The 23,155-nt window shown below is 43.7% G+C and overlaps 1 protein-coding gene across 7 annotated transcripts; it reads right to left on the minus strand.

The window, feature by feature from the left end:
- Positions 1-1,339: 1,339 nt before the first annotated feature.
- On the minus strand, positions 1,340-21,075 carry IDNK (IDNK gluconokinase). 7 transcript variants are annotated; one of them, XM_055272129.2, is made up of 6 exons: positions 20,844-21,075; positions 17,473-17,607; positions 15,854-15,884; positions 15,112-15,198; positions 3,887-3,930; positions 1,340-2,041 (listed from the first exon to the last, which is right to left on the minus strand). In XM_055272129.2, exons 1-6 carry the CDS (start codon positions 20,891-20,893, stop codon positions 1,690-1,692), a joined length of 699 nt encoding a protein of 232 aa, XP_055128104.1. In that variant the 5' UTR covers positions 20,894-21,075; the 3' UTR covers positions 1,340-1,689. The 7 variants fall into 7 exon arrangements, with proteins under 7 accessions (XP_055128104.1, XP_055128107.1, XP_063493023.1 ...); XM_055272132.2 differs by lacking the exon at positions 17,473-17,607; XM_063636953.1 differs by lacking the exon at positions 17,473-17,607 and having other exon boundaries at positions 15,854-16,058; positions 20,844-20,859.
- Between the last annotated feature and the right edge of the window lie 2,080 nt (positions 21,076-23,155).

The following is a 23,155-nucleotide window of genomic DNA, read 5'->3' on the forward strand; positions in this document are numbered from 1 at the left end:
ATACGAAACAGACATTCCCCATGTCACAGACAGGCAGAGCAACAGAGAAATATTAGGGGGGATCCCTTCTGATCACATGTGTCGTATTATTTAAAGCCACACCTGAAATCACTGACATCTGAAATCACATGCCTTGTATATTCCCAGCAGCGCTGCCACACACTTCAGACTAACTGCTGAGATCTGTCTCCAGTTCTGATATCTGCAAATTCACAGACAGAGTGGAGTAGGGCCTTCTCAAATGATCTGAGGACAGCTCCCCTACTTGAAAAGCAATGTTTTTTTTTCCGCTAAAATAATTGTTTTCAATCTTTATTCCACCAAAATGATGCTTTTTGTTATATCAAATTTTGTTGAGCTGGGCACTGTCTCATGCTTCAAATCACAGCAACTTGGGAGGCTGAGGTGGGAGGATCACTTGAGATCAGGAGTTTGAGACCGGCCTAGGCAACATAGCAACACACTATATCTTAATTTTTTTTTTTTTTAATTAGCTGGGCGTGGTGGCGCATGCCTGTAGTCCTAGCTACTTGGGAGGCTGAGGTGGGAGGCTCACTTGAGCCCAGGAGTTCAAAGCTGCAGTGTGCTATGATCATGCCACTGCACTCCAGCCTGGGTGACAGAGCAAGACCTCGTCTCTAAAAAAGAAAAAAAAAATCAAATTTTGTTGACCAAACTCTAATTTTTTAAAAATCGAAATGGAGTCTCATTGTGTCACCCAGGCTGGAGTGCAGTGGCACAATCTTGGCTCACTGCAACCTCTGCCTCCTGAATTCAAGCAATTTTCCTACCTCAGCCTCCCGAGTAACTGGGATTACAGGCACCTGCTACCATGCCTGGCTAATTTTTTTTATTTTTAGTAGAGAGGGGGTTTCGCAATGTTGGGCAGGCTGGTCTTGAACTACTGACCTCAAGTGATCCACCTGCCTCAGCCGCCCAAAGTGCTGGGATTACAGGCGTGAGCTACCACGTTGGGCCCAAACTCTGCTTTTTAAGTAGCAGTTATTTAAGTTTCTACATTTAAATTAAACACAGATACATAACACACAACCACTCAGCACAGAGCTGGTGATCAGCAGAGACAATTTGAGTTGACATAATTTTAGGGAAAAGGCAAGAAACTTGGTATTGCTACTGGTAAGTATGTTTGCATTATGCCATTTAAGGAACTGAACAAAGTTTGCTTGTTCTGCAATGACTACCTTTTGAGACCTTAGCTTAACAGCCACTATTCTGAACCACAGCTCCAGGACAGAGAGAGGATTAGGAGGTGTGTGGTGTGCTAGGTGGTGGGTACATTATGTACATGTTTATACTCCCAACATCAATTTCCAGGGGATGCCAAGGACAGCCAAGTTTCATTTATTTGTGCAAATATGGGCATGAGCAAGAATGTTCTAAACAATGTAACGATTTCCACCATCGATTACAGAATTTCCTCCGATCATTTGATTTGGTTACAGATGAATTTAAACTTCAATTTAAGCTTGACTTTTAAAACTCCCCCTCTGCTTCCCGATGAACCAGCATAATTCCTAAAATTACACCTAAACAAGTCTGTCTTGACACATTGGGGTTTGCCTTTAGAAACATTTAGAATCTAGTATGGGCAAGGCGGCTGGAACGAGGTTTGGGATGGCACAATGATTTATGCTTAATTCTGTTTGGACCACTGATACAAAATGATTCTTATTTCATTTTTAGGGTTTCCATAATTATAGCAATTATCTCTGAAACATTTTTGTCCACACTTATTTGGATAAAGTTTTCTGGAGCTTCTGGGGGCTCCAGAGTCTCGAATTGGGACTGCAATAATTCAGGGGGCATAAAATGTCCCTCTCTTTTGAGTAAGCGTCCAGAGATGACCTCAAACGACCCACTCAGATGGACCACCAGGAGCTGCATCTCAGCCTGCTTTGCTTCCTTTCCCGACTCCTCACACTTCAGAGCTACACCATCTTTTCCTTGTGTTAATATGTCTCTGTACATTTTCTTTAGGGCTGAACAGGCTAGAACCACATGCTGTCCCGAGGCTACATCTCTGTTTAGAAAAAGAAAAAAAAAAAAAGGAGGCTAAAGACTGAAGACATTTAAAGTAACCTCTGTCAGTTCTAGGTGCAGGACTCTAGTCCTACTTCCTGCCAGTGGAAGGCATTAGAAAATGGTGTTTAAGCATCAGGCAGTCCTAGCATCGAGTTAAAGATCTTCTGCTAGTAAAGTGAACAATCTTGGGCGAAGGCATTTACCTCTCTGAGCGTCAGTTCATCATCTGTTAAGTGGGGCTACCTAGGGTACTTGCCCATAGATCTGTCAAAAGGAAAACACTTCGAGATCTCTGATACACAGATATGCTCAGGAAGTGTTAGTTCTGCTTTGATGGATGGCAGACATTACTCAGTCTCAGCGTGTGGACACAGGGCTGCCGGCACGCCCCTGTGCCATGCAAACAGCTAAGCTCATGTCCTCTGCAGGATGTTCAGGGATCTGCGTTCTACAACTGGATTCTCCCCATTCCTACTCTACAGTATCTGGAGGAGTTGCCAGGTGCAATGCAGAGCTGGAGAAAGTGGGAGAGAAGGGAGCATCAGCCTTTCTGTGGGCAAGGTGAGCAGAATATGAGAGGTTCCTAGGGATGCACTAAGGAAAAAACTCCAGCCAGAAACAGAGGCAGACACAGCAGCAATAAGGGGAAACCAGTGTGGCCAGAGACCACACAGGAGAGTGAGCCACAGCTTCCACTTGGCTGCTGAGTGTGGGAGGCAGTCATCCTGGGGTCAGGACAGGATTCTAGAGTTAAGAGGTGGTGCATAAATTCTGGCTTGGGACTGGCTTGGGGATCCAGTATACAGTTCTCTTCAGAATGAAAGTTCTGAAGGAAGGGGCCTCCCCTGCTTTTTTTTTTTTTTTGCAGCCAATACATGGCTAGCAAATGTAAAATGAAGCCATACTCCTTTTTATGACTATGAAATGACAGTACTATAAAAATAGACTCTCATGAGTGTATTATGTTAGAGACCCAGGTAGGCAAAAATTTTCAAACCTTGAAACCCAGAACCGTAAACCCCTAAATCAAAACTCAGCCCATGCAAAGACAGGGCTGCCAGCATGTCAACGGGTGTGAAAAAAGCAAACTGAATTTATGTTCATTTAAGTATATTCTAACTTCGTATGGCCCAGATGGTTTTAGATGGATAAAATATGACTTTATCTTAGAAAGCAAGATCCGTAACCCACTCCCTGCCTTTTCCTTATCCTTCTCCACGTCCTGACCAGGATTTCCACTGGGGTCAGACCCACAGATGGGTGCTGTTGGGGGGGACCCTGTTTGCTCAGGAGCATGCTGCAGAGCTGGGCAATGTGGATTCTAATCCTGGTGGCTAATTACCTGTTCACTCACAAATGACCTCAGGCCTTCCTGGTAGTCACAGCTTGAAGTAAAGGGAAGAAAAATTGATGACTGAGATAGGCAATAACAGAAGTGGCATCAGTGGACACTTTTTGAGCACTTGCTATGTATCAGATACTGTTCTGTTGCCCACTCACCAACTCACTTACTCCTTACAATAATCTGTGAGTAGGAACTATATTAATTCCCGTTTTACTGATGAAGAAACAGACTTATGGAAACCAAGTGGCTGATCAAGACTGCCAGCTAGTAACTGTGTGGAGCTGTCTAGAAGGTTTGTCTCCAGAGCCTGACTAAACTCCATGCTGCCTGTGGCTGGTTGAAATTATTGTGGTTACTTGATAGAAGTGCAGTCAGTTTCTAGAATCCTTTACCATCAGTCAGTTGTGATTTCAGGAGTGTATTTTTTTTCCCTGTCTTTTCTGAGGGTTTTCTTTACCTGCTGGCTTTGGCTTATGCCAAGGCCCAGTGGTCTCTTACCTTAGTAAAATGTCATGCAAGTTACAGAGCCATGGAATCCGGTCCTGAAAAAAACAAAAACAAAACCAAAAACCCAGACACAACGTGACTTCTCCAGGTATTGTTTGTTTGTAGAGAAACATAGTTATATCATGTTCGCAAATGTTAAGGTCCAGCGAGAGCTCAGTGGTGTGAGAAGTGGGCCATCACAAGGCTGAGGGGCCAGCTGCTGGGCAGAAACATTTTCTTTCAGCTGGTGTCAGTGGCTCTTTTTATAATAATAAAAATTGCCCTAAAGTACCAGTATGTATCTCCCCATCTTAATCTCCCCATTTTACATGTGTCCTCCCTGGTTCTGATATGTTTACAAATCTTTTATTGTACTGCATGTATTCTTTAGGTATCTCTGATCTCAAATGCAGAGAGATACTCACATAAACCCTTATGTCAGCTGTCCCCTGGTCCTATTCTTCAAACCCTCCAAAGAACAAAATTCCCCTCAGATAAAATTATTTTAAGAAATTTATATTTTTGCCAAAGACAGATGAAATTTACATAGCACATGCTACAGTGTTTCACAAAGAAATCCTCCTAAGACAAGTAAATTCTCTCCTTCCTGGCGCAAATCCTGATTATTGGCCATAATGCATTGGAAAATAAAACAAAAAAACTTTCTATTATTGAAAAATTTAAACACGCTGAAAAGCAGACAAAACAGTACAAAGCAAACCTCTGTATACCAATACCCAGCTTCAGCAATTTTCTTTTGAGATGGAGTTCCGCTCTTGTTGCCCAGGCACGATCTTGGCTCACTGCAACCTCTGCCTTCTGAGTTCAAGTGATTCTCCTGCCTCAGCCTCCTGAGTAGCTGGGATTACAGGCATGCACCACCGTGCCCGACTAATTAATTTTGTATTTTTAGTAAAGATGGGGTTTCTCCATGTTGGTCAGGCTGGTCTCGAACTCCTGACCTCAGGTGATCCACCCGCCTTGGCCTCCCAAATTTCTGGGATTACAGGTGTGAGCCACCGCGCCCGGCCAGCTTCAGCTATTTTCAACCCACTATTAGTCTTGTTATACGTATGCCCCTGACCATATCCCACATCCCAAATAATCCCATCCTAGATTATTTTGAAGCTGATTCCAGAAACATGATGTGTTTTTAAAAGTCCTTGCTTTCAGGCATTTGATTACTACCATTTTATTTAGAATTTTTGATTTTATATACTTGAGATGGGCCTATATTTTAAAAATATGGTCCATATTAAATGTCGGTATCAAGGCTTTACTAGCTTTATAAAATGAGTAGGATAGTTTTCCCTTTTGTCCTGTTCTTTCAAACAGCTTGTATATAATATATTATGTTTGATAAAACATCTGAAAAACCCTCTGGGCCTGGGGCCTTTTTTGAGGGGAGATCTTTCATTACAGATTCAGTTTCTTTAATGAGCATTGTATTGTATTCAGGTTTTCTATTCTTGATTCACTTTTGGTAGCTATAACATTTATGATGGCAGGAAGAGACCACACTTAGACAGGTGAGCCACCCTCCCTGCCCTTCCCATCTCTTACTGCATCCTCTTACTTGGCTAAAGAATCAGGAACTTGGTGGAAGCCAGGCAGCCACACAGCAGGAGCAGATTCAGCTCATTTCAGCCTAGCTTCCAGGCCTCCAGAACCTTGAACACAGTTCATATCTGTAGGTTACACTTGCTGTACAAGATAGTCACTTTTTATCACCTTTGTCATTACTTCAAAGGAGTAACATAAACAATCCATGCCCTTACTATAAATTATACAGCTCTCTGGACCTTCTGCTGCTTAAGCCAAATGCAGCACCAGAATGGTCACAATTTCACTGTGGAAAAAGCAGGTGTCCCTAAGCAGTATCTGCCACTAGATCACTGCCATCCAACCCCATTTTCCCCAGTCTTGATATTTTTCATTGAAATTATCCAATTTTGTCTAAGTCTTCAAATTTACTGGCATTAGGTTTTCCACATCCCTCTTTTCATTATTCATCTCAATTGTGCTTCTTTCTTCTTGATCAGTCTCACCAGAGATCTATTTTTATTTTGTCAAACAACTAGCTTTTGTTCATAGTTTATTTTTTTCTGTGACACGGCCCTCAGGAGATCCTGAGAACATGTGCCCAGTTTGTTTTCACTAGCATTCATTTCTATTATTTCCTGCATTTATTTTTTTCTACTTGAACTGAGCAACTAGCTTGTTACTTTTCATTCTTGTTATTTCCCAAAAATGTATTTAGAGGCTAGTTCCCCTCTAAGTAATGTTGTAACTGCATCCCACAAATTTTAATTGATAGTACTTTTGTTGTATATTACTTAGTATTCTATAATTTGCATTATGACTTTTAACAAATTATTTATATGAATGTTAATTTTTTAAAAAATTTGCTTATTTAGAGTTCCCAACCATTTTGGTGATGTGTGTGCATTTTTATTATTGATTTACAGTTCATTATAGTAAAAAATGTGAGTGGTATGATACTGATTCTTTGAAATTTGTGGCAATACTCTTTGTGGTCTAGTACATGTCAATTTTTATAAATGTCCCACATGTACTTAAAAAGAATATTATTTTTCATTAATGCCTATGTCAGGCTTGATGCATTTATTCAAATCTTCTATATTCTTACTAATAATTTCTTTTGTCTACTTTATGTATCAATTTTTCAAGTTATTTGAAATTCCTCCATTAGACTGAGAAGTTGACAGTCCACCCTTCTGTCTTTGTGTATGTTAGAAAATGTCTTTATTTTGTGCTTACTTGTGAATAAGATTTTGTTAGTTGGTGAAGAATTCCTGGTTGACCATTATTTTTCAATAGTTTGAATAATTATTTCATTTTGTTTGGGCCTTTATTGTTGAGAAGTCTCTTTTAGTGTATTAGGCAATCCTTTAGAAAATATATCTTATCTCTGGTAGCTTTAGGTAGGAAAAAGCCTCTTTGTCTTTGAGCGGCTTTGCAGTTTTATTCTTGTCCTGCTCAGGACTTATTTTGCGTATTTAGTGTGAGTACTCATACCCTGGAAAGTTGTTACTACCTATTTGAATACAGCCTTTCTCCTATTCTATTTACTTGGGTTCCTTTTAGCTATACGGGAAGTTTGACATTTTATCATACACATCTATTCATTTTTCTTGAATATTTTCTGTTTAGCTCTCTTCTTTATCCTGGGTAATATCTTCCAATCTGCTTTTCTTCTAATTCACTAGTTCTCTCTTCAGCTGTACTAGTTTATTGTTTAATCCATCTATTGATTATGTTTTATTTCTAATATTTTTATTTCATTCTTTTTCAAATTTTCCTGTTCTTGTCTTCCATTTGATTCTATTATGTCTAGTTCTTGGAGTGCAATATCTTACCATTAGTGTTTTTGCTGATTCTCTCTCATAGTGGTCCATTTTCCCATACAGTTTATAGTTTTTGATTGTAGTTTCATCTTCAGCAAAGGATTTTTTTTTTTCCTTTGTGGGAGTCCTAAGTTTTGGAAACACTTTCACAGGCAGTTTCACCAATTCTAGAACAGTTTTATGTCAGTTTATAAGCTTGGTGCCTCTTTGTCATATAATGTGAATTTGGGTGTAGCCGGGGCTCAGTTTTCTCAAGGATGATTGTTTTTTCCCACCTGTGGCCCAGGGAGGCAGCTAGATTTTTTGCTCCTTTTGAGTTCAGTGGGTGGCAATATTTTTAGTCCTCATTCAAAGACAGCCCTTATATAAGGACTTTCTATTCTACTGCTTGACATCAATGCTAACAACAACAACAAGAAGACTTTATGTAAGATACTCAGGTCCAGCTCCATGCTTCATACAGGCTTACAATCTTATCTCCCATCTCTACAGGCTCATCAAAACCTCAGCCTCCTGCTCTCCTGGCTTTTATACAGTCAAAAAATGTGTGGGAGTGGGTTATTCTGGTTTAGTTCAGCCTTGCCACACTTTAATTTTGGCACATGAGATGTTCTCATTTTGCTTTGGACTTTGGCCATTTTCATTTTCCTTTGATCTTTTCCATGAGGAGCCTTTTAAGCTCTCCAGCTCTGGGTAACCACCTTTAGCTCCTGGGTATCTCCCCTGGGCTCAGGCCATTTCTTATACAGGATTTATCTTCTTTGAGAAAATGAGGGCCACAGTGAGGTGCTTTCCTAAGGACTTGGAAAAGAAGGAAATAAGATTGTTCTCTAAGGGTTAAATTTAAAGATCAACAGTTAAAAGGAAGGGGCAGCAATGTGTAAGGTCATGTGAAGGAGTTAGAATGACTCCCAGGCTAGCAAGACATCACTGTGATCCATCTTAATATTTTCGCATACCTAGAGGAAGCATGTCTGTCCCAGGCAGGCTGGGTAGGCAAGAAGGCCAGAGCAGGGCACTGTAGATTGAAATGTGAAGCACTGTCCAGCGGACATGGTGCCTTGGCCATTGGCCTTTGAACATCGTATTCTCATTAGCAAGCCTTTCCCTACTAATGCATGGTCTCGAGCCACAAGATTCTTTGGTCCTAACTCTCCCATGTTCACTAAGAAACCTCTGTATGTTGGTTTCTGAAAATGTGGGTACTAATGTGATTGTTACAGTTCACGTGACAGTTGTATTTCTTTTGGTACATTAATCAACTGGCATTTTGGTTTATGCAGGAACTTGTAAACCTGATTAGTAGAGGTCTCACATGACAGATGAATCCATGTTCAATGTGTTGACAATATCAAGGGGGCTGGGCCTGCAAGACAGAGAGCCAGCCCTGGAGTCCCAGCTGGGTAGTCAACCAGCCTTTTCCAAGGTGCACCCCTTGTCATTGTAGAAGTCTCTGGATGGGACTTTAAGACTTTATTTAAGACTAATGCCGTGGGCTGCGAATCTCCATTCAGCAAGAAGAATGCTTTAGAAGAGGAAGTGATTGGAAAGTTCTGAGGGCTGAATGCTAATTTACATGATCACATATCTACTTAGAGTTAAGGGGCAATTCGAACTATGAATTAGAACTGACTCAGAGATGAAATACACAGAAAAAAATTAATTTTTTTTTGGCATGAGTAAATGTTCATAATGAGTTTGGGGTGAACCAAAGAGAGAGGACAATTTGTTTAAATACCAGAATTTCTTTCTTATTAGCAGAGGCACAAACTTGCATTTTGCTATTTTGCTCAGATTATACATTCCGCCATTCCATCTGCACAAATATTTCTATTTGCTTGTGCTGTGGAAATGGAGATCAATCTCTGATTATTTTATGGCTTAGGAAACAAATATACTTTTCATTAAGCTGAGTGTTGACTATCTTATTCATTATACTTTCTATGTGCCTGAAATATTTCATAAGAATGAAACAAATTAAAAATTACAGAAAACATATTTGGGTAATAAGTTTTCTATCTTGTGTACAAAGAAATAGAGCTTTACTTTGAATACATGTTTTTTCATTGTTTTAATAGTGCCTTAATGGATGCTTTAGTCAATGATAAAGCACATTGCTTCATCTAGTCATAATAAAATTTTTCAGAATCTCAACTATGAAAGCCATAGTAAACATAAATATAAAACTATTTAAACAAAAATAGGTGCTTTTAGACATCCACCCTATCGGAATTTATGGCAGGCCACACTAATGACCATGCACCAGTAAGGACTGTGTCCATCAGTCATAAAAACAACAGAGAGGGTTGGAAATAGAAGAGCAGCACTTTGAACATTACTCCTGAAATTTCCAAATAGTGAATCATAATTAAATGATTATGAACTTTCTTTGGAGATTTCCATAAACCCACAAGGAGAAAGGTTTTTTCCAAGGCAGCGCCAGTGTGTAAATTCAAGTTCTAGTGCCTGACCTGCTTCAAGCCAGGCCACCATGTCAGTGCCGTCATGACCACCCTTTAAGTCAGTGCCTCAAACATCCTTAAGGCCTAACCCCTACCATGGATGTGCTTGCGGGGAACTGCCCCTCTAATTCCTGCTGTCATTCTCACCCTCTCTCTAACCCTTTTCTCTCGATTTAACCAACCTTGATTCACTTCTTGTGAGTCATTTGTGTAATGGTTGGATGATCAGGGCCTTTAACACAGTAGGAAAAGTATGATCTTTGAAGTTAGAAAGACTCCCTTTGCTGTGTGGCTTTGCTCAAGTTACTTAATTTCTCTGAGCCTCTCTTTGTTCATTTGTAAAGTGGGGATCATACATAATTCATTGAGCTGCTCTGGGATTTAAATAAGAAAAGGAATAAACTATTTTTTGGTTGATTTAACAGTTGAAATAAACAGTACTTATTTCCAACTCTGAATTTTTGAAAGAGTTTAAATTCATGAATTTGGTAGGCACCGGACCTTAATTCCACAAACACTAAATGTTAATACATGCAAAGCACCATACTGAGTGAGCACTGGGGATAAATATGAATGGTGTGGTTCCTGTCCTCAAAGAGAAGAGGCAAATGAGTAATCTATTAAGTCACCCGCAGGGCAGTGATGAGGGCTGTGGGAGATATACTAAGAAGGGCTATGATAACACAGCAGGAGGACAGGCCAATCTTTTTTTATTTTTTATTTTTGAGACATAGTCTCACTCTGTCACCCAGGCTGGAGTGCAGTGGTGTGATCTCGGCTCACTGCAAGCTCCACCTCCTGGGTTCACGCCATTCTCCCGCCTCAGCCTCCCGAGTAGCTGGGACTACAGGCGCCTGCCACCACGCCTGGCTAATTTTGTATATTTTTAGTAGAGATGGGATTTCACCGTGTTAGCCAGGATGGTCTTGATCTCCTGACCTCGTGATCTGCCGGTCTCGGTCTCCCAAAGTGCTGGGATTACAAGCGTGAGCCACTGCGCCCGGAGGACAGGCCAATCTTGATCAGGCCTTGGAAAGAGTAAATCTTGAAAGATAAAGATAATTTCAAGACCTTGACTGGCCTGCTAAGGAGTGTGGACCTTATTGTAAAGGTGCTAGGAAGGACCTAGACACATGAGCTCTAAATTTTATGTTCATAATGAAGAAAGGAGGGAATTGAGATCTCTCTACAGTGAAGAAATTGGAACAAGGAGATATTAGAGCAAATTCGCTGAGCTGTGTGCCTTCCAAACAGTTACTGTGGACAATATAATAAATTATGAAAATCAAACACACACACAAAAGTTTTAGAGGAAAGAGATGAGACAATCCCAATTAGCATCTCTGCCTATGGCTCTGATGTTCAAGGTTTTCACACTCTAGATCAAGCTTGTACAACACACAGCCCGCAAGCCCTACTATGGCTTAGAATGTGGCCCAACATAAATTCGTAAACTTCCTTAAAACATTATGAGATTTTTTTTGTGATTTTTTTTTTTTTTTTTGGCTCATCAGCTGTCGTTAATGTTAGTGTATTTTATGTGTGGCCCAAGATAGTTCTTCTTCCAGTGTGGCCCAGGGAAGCCAAACAACTGGACACCCCTGCTCTAGATAGTCCCTACACGCAAAGATGGGGAAGGCAGTGCACTCCCGACTCCCAGCCCAGTGCTCAGAGGTGAGCATAATGAATGCTCTACCAAGAGTGAAATCAGAATGTCATGAGGCTAGAGAAAGCTTTCTTGGCCTATGGAAACATCTCGAGAAATTAAGTGTCTTTTGGAAGGGGATGATGGCTAAAGAGAGAACAGATAATGGTAGAATATGGGTGGAGAGAGATGGGAAGGAAGGTGGGGAGTGGGAATGGCCAGGAGATGGGTGTGTTTTACCTGATGCAAAAGTTAAGTATATAGAATGTTATATACTGTCCCCCTCCAAAAAAAAGAATTCCAAAATTCAATTCATAGATATTTTTGGAAGATGAGACCAAGGGTGATATATTTTGTGAAAAATTTTTTTAGTACTTTCCAAATTTTCTATACAGGGCAAATATTACAATTATAATCAGGAGATTTTTTTCAGGATTTTTTTTTTTCCCAAAAAAAGCCCTCTTTTTAAAATAGACTTTGAAGTTGAAGACTATTCAGGTGCCACTGCAGGCTCAGATAGGACACTGTGGGCCGGGCACCTAGGGGAGACTCACGGACTGGTAGCTTTGAAATACTTTTTTTTTTTTTGAGACGGAGTCTCGCTCTTTCACCCAGGCTGGAGTGCAGTGGCGCGATCTCGGCTCACTGCAGGCTCCGCCCCCCGGGGTTCATGCCATTCTCCTGCCTCAGCCTCCCGCGAAGCTGGGACTACAGGCGCCCGCCACCTCACCCGGCTAATTTTTTGTATTTTTTAGTAGAGACGTGGTTTCACCTTGTTAGTCAGGATGGTCTCGATCTCCTGACCTCGTGATCTGCCTGCCTCGGCCTCCCAAAGTGCTGAGATTACAGGCGTGAGCCACCGCACCCGGCCTGAAATTCTTTATTATTAATATCATCATAATGCTAATAATTTATTACAGCTTGGGTAGAATGTTTCTAGACTGGCACTGTCCAACACAGCTTTCTGCAATGATGTTCTATAGCTGTGCTGTCCAATAAGGTAGCCAGTAGCCACTGATGGCTACTGAGCTTTTGAAATGTGGCTGGTATAACCCAGGGACTAGATTTTACATTTTATCTATTTTAATTAATTTGTATACATTTTTTTCAGACAGGGTCTCACTCTGTCCCCCAGGCTGGAGTGCAGTGGTGCAATCACAGCTCACTGTACCCTCGAACTCCTGGGCTTAGGCCATCCTCCCACCTTAGCCTCCCGAGTAGCTGGGACTACAGGCATGCACCACCAGCTTTTTTTTTTTTTTTTTTTCAGTTTTTGTAGACAGGGACTTGCTATGTTGCCCAGGCTGGTCTCAAGCTCCTGGCCTTCAGCGTCTGCCTCCTGGAGCGCTGGGATTATAGGCTTGAGCCACTGAGCCTGGCCTAATAATTTACATTTAAATAGCCTTAGGGAGCCCTTAACATGTTCTACACAGACTGCAGTTCTGAGCCCTCTGAACACAAAACTCTGTCCATATCCTCCCTAGACTCTTCCTCAAGGGAGAACCAGGGCCTCTGACTTGGACACAGACACGCGTTGATCCATCCACAGGGGGCTTTCCTCAGCTCTGTAGCATGGGCGCAGTGTGGGAAGGGTGGGGACTGGTTACCGGGGCAACCAGGAGCTGTGTTGGTGCCAGCCCAGCTGTGACCCATATCTTCAGTCTTAGACTTGTTGGATTCTTATCAAGAATGAAAATAATCTGTCGTTCTACCTCTTGAGAATGTAAATCATCTGTCGTTCTACCTCCATATCTCTCTGTTTTGGTTATCTCTAAGGTCTGCCTAGCTTGTAGTTTTTTTTCTGAAAAAATTTAGTAAGTAACTTGTGTCTCTTCCAGTAATCTTTTCTCCTGTACATAAATTTCTCTTCTGAATTCTACCCCCCAATCCATAGAGTCCACTTAGCAAGCATCACTTGTGAAGAAGAGGAAGACTACAGAAATTCCATTTTAAAATCTATCAATTTTGGTTGCTTTATTTTGTTATTTAACTTACCTTTTATTTGCAGTCACCAAAGAGAAACCTAAAATAACACTGGCAGTCACATTTTATACACTCCCTTAGAAATGGTTTGTTATTGGCGTGTATATATGATTTATGTTGTATGCGTATGGTTAGCAATAATTTTAAAATGTGATGTTTATTGAATGCTACAGGCACTTTTCTGTGCATATTTTTTGTATTATCTCATTTAATACTCCCAAGAATCCAATCAAATAGATCCTGTTACCATTCCTACCTCACAGGAGAAAAATGGAGCAGAGAGACTAAGCCCTGTGTCAAGCTCATACAAGCCTAGTGGTGGAACCAGGTTGCCTATGTTTATTATCTCTAGTTTAGTATCAACATTATTACTACTCTTTTTTATTACTACTATATTATACTATCATTACTCTCATTATTGTTACTCTCTCTTTTATAGTTCTGTTGCCCTATCTTCTAAAATCAAATGTTGCAAACCTGTGATGATTCAAGGCCTGAAGCACTGCAAACTCAAGCTGTACCCCCAATAACAAAGAGAAGTGCACTCTTGGGGTACTCTAGAATAGACCTAATAATGGTTTAATGGCTCAAGGCACAAAAAAGAAAAGACAGTGAGCTAGGGAAAGGACACCTGGGGGTGAGCCCAGCTCCACTGAAAGTGAAAACAACAGTGTTGGTCTGTGGCCAGTTCCATTCGTTCTTGCCCTTTGGACACACTTGGTGCGTGGCCCCAGCCTTTGACCTGCCCTCATCTCTCCTGAGCTATGGCCAGTTATGCCAGCGAGGACAGTTTGTAACTCTGGTGTGAGACACTCTAGGGAATGGCCTCATGGCCTGCACACAGGAGAGTGCTATTCATCCATTCATTCACTCGAAAACATGCCACAACTATTTTCTGATGTTTACTGTGTGTCAGGCCTAGGGGGTACAATGGTTAACAGAAACAGCCACAGTCCCTGCCCTTTTAGGGGTAAAGTCTAGTTGCAGAGACAAACATTAATCAAATTCTCAGACCGTCAGTTGTTGAGCTGCCACAGGGACAAGTGCAACCGTGAAATGGCACCATGAGAGTCTGTCATGGAGGTTTCACTTCCCTGAGGAAGCGGCATGGGTGCTGAGATCAAAGGATGAGAAGGGCTAGCTCAGGGAAGAAGGGAACAGGGATACAAAGGCCCCATGGGAGAAGCATTGCAGTGGGAGGGACTGGAAGAGGCCAGGGAGCTCCTGTGGAGATATGGAGGTGCATGGCTCCTAAAGAGGCTGGAGCCACGTGGAGGCCATGCCATGCATGCTTAGCAGTGTAAGTGTTTGGTCTTGATCCTGAGGTTAGTGGGAAGCCTCTAAAGGGTCACAGGCAGAAGCAACATGGCCAGCTTTGAGTTCTCAAAGATCACTCTGGCTTTGGGGTGAATGCTAGAGTATGGTGATGGTGGTAGGCTGACAGCACCTGGGAAGAGAAGATGAGGACTTCCCCATGTATGAGGCACAGGGAGCCTCTGACCTCTCAGAAATTACATTCTGCAGGTTAAAATCCCACAACAAGGTGTTTTGGCAGAGCCTGTTCAGGCTGGGGCAGAGGGTGCCATTGTTCCTGGGGCCATGTTCAGACAGTTGTTCAGGACTGGAGCTAACATATGTAGAGGATCTACTGGGCACCTGGCTCTTTGTAGCCCCTGTACAGTGACCTTAGGACTCAGGAACTCTACTACAGCAAGTGCTGTAGAGATCTCATCCTGTCACCCAGGTGGAATATGTGTGATGGACACAGACAATTGTTACCTGGTCATTGAGCGGTATGCCTTTTCCCATCTTCCTTCGATTTTCCTCCGGGTGATAGTCATCAGCATCATAGAATTTCCATCCCAGCTTTAAGAACAAAGTGAAAGAGTGTATGTGGCAGGCAGATGGGCCAATGTGATAGTCATTGTGGGGTTACTAACAGGCAGGTGTAGAAACAATACCACCCGCCTGGTTCCCTTCAACCCCAAGGACAACCCCCAGGAGGGAAGCACCTTGTCATGCCATTTCACAACCCCCATGACTGGGCTACCACAGCCTCCTTTAATTCATTACTTTTTTTTTGAAATGTAGTCTCATTCTGTCACCAGGCTGGAGTACAGTGGCGCAATCTTGTCTCACTGCAACCTCCACCTCCCGGGTTCAAGTGATTCCCCTGCCTCAGCCTCCTGAGTAGCTGGGACTACAGTAGGCGTGTGCCACCATGCCCGGCTAATTTTTGTATTTTTAGTAGAGACGGGGTTTCACTATATTGGCCAGGATGGTCTTGAACTCTTAACCTCATGATCTGCCCACCTCCCAAAGTGTGGGGATTACAGGCATGAGCCACCGCACCCTGCCTATTCATCACTATTTGTAATCACCAAGGAGAAAAACAAAATTGCTCCAATGGGGTTCAAAGCCATGTGGAAGTATCTGTACAAAGCAGAAAAAAGGCAGAGATGCAAGGAGAATAGAACACAATGGGACAAGCACTCGGAAGGCATTAGGACAGGTTACTAACCTCAGATGCCAGCAGGGCGCCCACGGTGGATCTGTGGAGAGGACACAGATGTTCCCGTTACTGCCCTGCCCAATGTGTGGAGCTTCCTTCTGTGCAAGGATGTCTGGGAAAGTGACGGCTGCCTTAGTGGGAATTTAAACACCAACCACCGTGTAATCCTAAAGCAGTGATGCCCGTGACCGTGGAGTCTGGAGACTGGCCTTAGCTGATCCCCACGAATGTCAATGAAGAAATAATTAGTTAACATTATTTCTTTCTCAAAAGGCAATATATAAGATCTCATCAAACCCAAGTTTTTTCTTCAGTAATCAGTTTTTGGTCCCTGTTGTGTAATTTTTTTTTCTTTTTTTGTGTGGTGGGGATGTTGAATTCATAAAGTGATAAAATTCTGCTGAAAATATTGAATGGAGGGGTCTGATGGAGGATTTAATCTCCAGCAGCACCCATGTAAAGTTCAGGACACTCATAAAAGCATAAAAACATTTTTGGAGTTTAAAAGAGACACACTCCTAAAATAAGGGACATGGGTCAATATCTCACGAATCACCGGCACTTGTTAAGACTGGGAGTTAAATGTTCTCTGTGTAGAGCATTTGGTAACTATCTGTTCATACTCTACCAGGCAGCATGTGCTAGTGAAAGGGGCTCGGGACTCAGTACTGGAGATGGGGCCACAGTTGCCTTCTGCCACTAAATGAGTGCTCCCAGCCAAGTCACCTGTTCCTTTAAACCTCAGTTTTCTCACCTGCAAAACAAGAGATCTGAGCCACATGATGTATCCATCCATCTACATTTCATTTCTTTATTGAGCACCTACCACTTCCCAGGATGTAATGGTAAGCTCACTGACACATGGCCTCAGCCATCCTAAACAGTCTAGTACCATAGGGTAGGGGTGGAGGCCAGCAGACAATGACCCATAAAGTGCTTTCTCACTTTCAATGTTTAAAGTGTTGCCCAAATGCCAATTATTTAAGCACCATCTTCCTAATTTTTACCTATCCCCATACTATTTTATCATGCCCTCTTAAATTTTGCATATCAACATTTTGATGTTTTTATTTAATTGCTTCACTTTTAAAAATTAAATAAGTGTGTTAAAGAAGGAAACTTTCTTTCATTCCCTTGCACAAGAAGCTATCATCACTTGCCTTGAATAGAAGGTACCTGAAAAGCTGTATATAATGAAGACAGAACAATGTGATCAAATTCTAGCTGGATACTGTTGCCTAACAAAGGTCCTCTTTCTTTCACTAAAAAGCTATCAGAGAGGTATTAGACACACTTGTACCAAACTGAGATCTGCTCCTGGATGTAACCAAAGGTTGCGAGATCAGTGAAACCTTTCCCATTATGTTCATTCTACTGAAGGCTGCGCAGGGAGACATGCAGCCTACGGATGAATAGACCATCCTGGCCAAACTCCATGGCTGGTTAAGTCAGAAGTGTGCATAGCAGAAATCACACTTAAGACCAAGTTAGGTTGGACCCTGTGGCTCACGCCTATAATCCCAGCACTTTGGGAGGCTGAGGCAGGCGGATCACTTGAGGCCAGGAGTTCGAGACCAGCTCGGCCAACATGGCAAAACCCCGTCTCAACTAAAAATACAAAACTTAGCTGGGCATGGTGGTGCACGCCTGTAACCTCAGTTACTCCGGAGGCTGAGGCATGACAATCGCTTGAACTCAGGAGGCAGAGGTTGTAGTGAGCCGAGATCACGCCACTGTACTCCAGCCTGGGCGACAGAGTGAGTCTGTCTCAAAAAAAAAAAACAAAAAACAAACAAAAAACAAGTTAGATTAGCCATGAATGAACATGCCAGCCAGCACTCATAATTTGAAAGCAGAGGTAAAGAGATGTGGGTGTAGACTGTCAGGAAGAAGATGGGAAAAGAAAAACCACTGTCTGTCTAAACCAGAGAACACCTGGACTCTTGAATATGCACCAAAGACCCTGGCAGAAATAAGGCACAGTGCTGGGCCCAAAAATACTGGTCAGACCCAGGATTACAAATCAAGATTTGGGGTCCATATGTCTCCCAGTGGGTTGGTCTAAATCAGGAGCAAGGGACTTAAAAAGACAACACAGACCAATGTGGGAGAAGGAAGGGATGCAGAATAATGAGAAAGGTATTCAAAAGGTCTGAGCTTGTTTCATCAGCAAAGGGAAGGAAACCTGGAAGGAGATGTTAAGGGTGGCTTCACTAAGATTGTGAAAATATAAAGAAAATTAACACTGCCACCCACTCAAATGCCTGTCATCTTCCATCCATCCATCCATTCATTAAGTCAACAAGTATTTAGTGAGTATCTATGAAATGCCAGGAACTGTTCTAGACACATGTATCAGTAAATAAAAAGGAAAATGATCCTTTACATTCAGGTGGGGGAAGACAGTAACAAACTTAGTGCTTGAGGTCACTGTGTTTTAACAGTGTTCTAAATGGAGTCATTCTGTTTTGAGACTATTGTTCTCTTCAGCCATTAGGCTGTGATAAATATTTTTCTAAACGCTATGGTGTATAATTAAAAAATCCTGTAGGGCTCCAACAGGGGTTCACAAAGTCACTAAAGAACTTGATGTTGCTACATCCAATGATGAATATAATCAAGTCCCAGTCTTTTTATTACTCAGCTAGTCAATAACATTGGACACATCTCCCTGACCCTGCGCCACTGAAAGTCCCCAGGGTTCAGTTCTTGGCCAGCTTCTTTATCTACACGCACTCCTTTGGTGATCTCAACACCTTAGATCTTTAAGTACACCCACACAACAGTGATTCCACAGTTAGATCTAAAGTCCCTCTCCTCTGAACTTCAGACTTGGACATCCAACCACCACCCACTTGACGACTGATTGGCTCGTCCAAGTCACCATATCCCACACTGAGCTTCTGAGGTTGTCTTCCAAATCTGCTCTATCTACTGCTTCCCCATCTCAGTTTGTGGCAACTCCCTCCTTCCAATTACCCAGGCCTAAAATATTGAATCATCCTTGACTTCTCTCTCGTCTTCTTACACCGAACATCCAGTCCACAAACACATCTTTCTGACTCTACCTTCAAAATATTGCCAGCATATGACCACATTCTCTTCTCCTGCATTGTTTCTGACTTCATCTCCCATCATGCTTCCCCTCACTCAGCCACAATGGCTTCCTTCCTGCTCCTTAAAGAAGCCAAGCGTTAGCTGGGCGCGGTGGCTCACGCCTGTAATCCCTGCACTTTGGGAGGCTGAGACGTGTGGATAACCTGAGGTCAGGAGTTTGAGACCAGCCTCGCCAACATGATGAAACCCTGTCTCTAGTAAAAATACAAAAAATTAGCTGTGCATGGTGGCGGGCGCCTATAATCTCAGCTACTCAGGAGCCTGAGGCAGGAGAATTGCTTGAACTCGGGAGGCGGAGGTTGCAGTGAGCCAAGATTGCACCACTGCACTCCAGCCTGGGCAACAGGAGTGAAGCTCCGTCTCAAAAAAAAAAAAAAAACAAAAAACCAAAAAACAAAGGCAAAAGAAGCTAAGCCTCAGAACCTTTGCACCTGCCATTCCCTCTGCCTCTCCTGCCCTTTCCTCAGCTATCCACATGGCGGATTCCTCAAGTCTTGCAGGTCTTTGCTGAAACGCCACTCCCCCAGAGGAGCCTTCCCTGACCATTCTGCCTGGCACTCTGTTCCACTTACTCCAGGGCATCTATCACCAACTCACACACTACATATATTCATTTACTGTCTCCCATACCAGAATGTAAATCCTTTGAGGGCAGGGATTTTATCTGTCCTGTTCGCTATATGACAATGACATAGAGTAAGGATTGAGCTCAATAATTGCTGAGTACATGAATATCACAAGCTATACATCATAGGGATTAGGCCTCCCTCATCTGATCCAAGACTCAGAGGGGGTACATGAACTGCCCAGGCTCACACAGCCAGACAGCAACAGAACCAAGACCTAGGGCTCTTCACTCCTGTTACATCATACCATGGCAATGATTTTACATTCTCCAACTGATTCAAATCATATGGCAGCTAGGGATTTGGGGGCTCCATGTTTTCTTTCAATTTCAGTTCAAGATTTCTTATCTTTGTGGCTGAGAACCCTACAATAATTTTGGAAAGCAAAACCCATCTACCTGGAGTAAATCTTTAATATACACCTGACTACACAGGCCACAACATGGGCCGTTCCTGATTCAGAAAATTCTAGAAGGGTCCTATAGGCCCTTGAAGGTTATGATGTTTTAGCTGATCAGGTTCTGTCCTTTGCTGCCTGTAGTCGAATGCTACAGTAGCTGTCTTTTCTGATAAAGGGCACAGTTAGACTTTGGTTTAAACAGAAAGCCAAATGTTAACTCCTCAGTCTCCAAGTTAGCACACTGGGCCACCTGTGTGGTTTCCACGATTCTCTTCTTTCTTTCCAAACCCTCAGGAGCCACCCTCCATATTAACGCTGTCTCCTTCCAGGTTAAGCTGATGAAAGGAAGGGGAAAACGATTCACTTTCCAAAATCGAATCGGAGAAGTCCAGGGCCTCACAGGAGGAGGCCGCTGTGTGTCCAGATGGCCAAAGGTCTGTGAGAGCCTGGGCCATGGTTTGCGTCCTCTCGCTAGAGGCCGTGCGCCCTCCCTCCTGGCCCCGACAAGGCGCCGCGAAACCTAGCCCCGCGCCGCTCGCTAGGCCTCCACCTGCGCGGCCCCGTAGCCGCCTCTTCAGGAGCGGCTTCCTCCCTGAGCCTGCGGTCGCCGCAGCCTCCCCGTCTTAGAACGGGAACCCGGAGCTCGGATGCGGTCCCAGGATGGGCTCCCCGCGAGCAGGCTGGAGGGCGGGGAGAGGGCGCAGCAGCCGCGGGCCTCGCTCGGTTTCTTCATCTGCAAAGGGAAGGGTGGGGGATCCCCAAGACCCCAGTCCACCGGCAGGGACGGCGACGCGTCCGGCCCCCGCCGCGCCCGCAACACCTGTCCCGGGCGCCCCCCGCCTTCTCCCGGACCTACTTCCCCGAGCCGCTCACGCCCATCACCAGCACCGCGCCCGGCGCCGCCATGACCCGAGCTCGGCTCCTTCCCGTCGCCTTCCGGGCCCCGCCGGCCCCGGCCTACCCCGCACCCGAGGGGCGGAGCCGCCCTCGCCCCGGCCGGGGCAGTGAGGGCCGTGCCCCTCTGCGAGCTCCCCGTTTTCCCGCGGCCGTTTTCAATGCTTTCCGCCTCCCTTTCCCAACCTCCCCGCCTCTCTCTCCTGCCCCTTCTTTTCCTCTCCCCTCCCCTCCCTCTTTCCTCTTCCCGGAAGTGAAGCGCGCGCCCGGTCTGGCACTCGCGTCTCCCTGGGCTGGAGGGAGCCGCCCAAAGTCCCGCCACCTGTCGTCCTACTGCTCCTCTTGGTTCCAGAGGAGCCTCAGCCTGGCAGGCCGGATCCTCATCCACCCATGGAAAGCATTCATTCATTCATTTATAAAAATGTTCTTTTAAAGAATAAACAGAAAATAAGACTCATACTTTCCCACACCAGGCAGCAATAAGCAGCACTTCCTAAAACGACTCCCCTTTCCCTCGCCCCCTCGTAGATAGATGGGGATGAATATTTTGTAAAACTGGGATCAGGCCGTACACAGCCTTTTGTAATCTGGCCTTTTGTCACAATAATAAATGGCGGCCATCTTTTGGTGTCAAACTTAGGGTTGAGTGTTGACCATAGCACCATATGTTATGGCTATATGGCTCTGCTCTTAAATCCAGCTCTTGTTGGGACTTTAAGAGGAAGGAGCACCACTTTGAAGTGTCCATTTGCTTTAAAACAATGTGTTAATTATGTGTCGTTTGAACTATTTGATTAAAAGCACTTCTAACCGCATTTGGCATCACCTCCTTTGGTCTTTTGTTAACCAAGGTCGTAGGTATTAGAAATTAGGCCTAGAAAACAATAAAAGTGACATAAAAGCATTTATCTAATGAATAGTTCAATTACTCCTGCACTGCCTTTGTTTTTCATATACTTCGCCTGAGTAGGTGAGATTTCAATCTGGATGGGGGCTGTACAGATGAAGAAATTGAGGCTTGGAGAGACAGGTCTTACAATTCAGTTATGGTCAATACACATTTCTTGAACATCTACCATGTGCTGGTTAATATAATATTAATATTCACTTAAAAGATTACCCTCTAGGCATTCTCAAGCTTGATAAGAGGAATAGATGTGTATGCAAATACTCTAACTGGTGCCCTGCTTCGCTAGCTCAGTATGAAAAAAAAGCTCATATTTCTTTCAATGTTCAAATCAGAATGATTAGCAGAAAATCTGATTCTTCTCCTTGGATTTCTTTCCCGAGACATGTCCAAGGATCTTAAACTTGCTGTGCTGCTCAGGGTGGTGGCAGGAAACAGCATGCTCAAATTGGGGCAGGTGAACAGGATTTAACAAAGGGACTATTTGCACAGGTGTGGGTAGGGTCAGAAAAAGCAACTAGGGGCAGATTCCACATCTGACTAACTGAGAAGTGTTTTCACTCTTAAATAGAAAGGGGCTGATAAGAGGGAGCCTTTATATGGGAAGGGAAGAGAATGGAGGGAGAGAGACAGAGAGAATAGACCATATAGAAAGAAGTGTCTGACAGGGCTGTAGCCTTAGGAAGAGAGAGATAGACATTCCTTGTTGACCCAGCAGAAAAATAATCAGGAGAATAAATAACCTCCCCTCCCCTCCTCTTGCCCTGTGATCTCCTGCTCGTGGCCAAACCCCACCAGCCAAACCCAAGTGGAAGGTGGAGAGCTAGGGAGTCTGGCGGTGCCCCTGCATGCCAATTTCCTTGGCTCAGAGCAGGGAAGAGAAGGGTGGAGATTGTATCTGGAGGTACCAATGAAAGATACCCAGCATGCCAGTGTCAGTGAAACTCTGTGCCTGCTTCCAGGACAGCGGAACTTCAAAGGTGCCCCTAAGAGCTGAAGTCCACGTTTGTTTTTGCTTTCCAAAGAGTGCCACCTGCTGGTCCTGGTTGTCTCGGTGCTTCCCAGCTGTTACTATGGGGCAACCCAGAGGCTGAATATTGGTCTGGTTTTAGGTCCCGTCTACTGCAAGAACTGTTGTACTGAGACACATGGTACTCTGGAAACCCCGAGTCCCTAGCGAGGCACAGCTTCCTGCATGCGTTTCTATAGTCACTCAAGTCCAGATCACCCCCAGATTCTGGACAGCGTGTACTGTAAGTCTCAAACAAATGGCAGTGCTCCTGTATGAAGCTGCCCATTTCCACAGGGGTTAAACAGAGCTCAGTGACGAGCACCTTAATGCGCACAGGCACTTCCCTGGGAGCCAA

This window comes from Symphalangus syndactylus, chromosome 3 (assembly GCF_028878055.3).
Source record: "Symphalangus syndactylus isolate Jambi chromosome 3, NHGRI_mSymSyn1-v2.1_pri, whole genome shotgun sequence".
Taxonomy (NCBI): domain Eukaryota; kingdom Metazoa; phylum Chordata; class Mammalia; order Primates; family Hylobatidae; genus Symphalangus; species Symphalangus syndactylus.

Excerpts from the sequence above, each read along its gene's own strand:
- IDNK (XM_055272129.2), bottom strand. The coding sequence starts at position 20,893 with ATGGCGGCGCCGGGCGCGGTGCTGGTGATGGGCGTGAGCGGCTCGGGG. Across the intron at positions 15,885-17,472 it reads GGCGTGCACCACCATGCCCA|ATCCACCGTGGGCGCCCTGC; the intron begins GCTAAGTTTTGT and ends TCCTCTCCACAG. Across the intron at positions 2,042-3,886 it reads TTGCATGACATTTTACTAAG|AGATGTAGCCTCGGGACAGC; the intron begins GTAAGAGACCAC and ends TTTTCTAAACAG.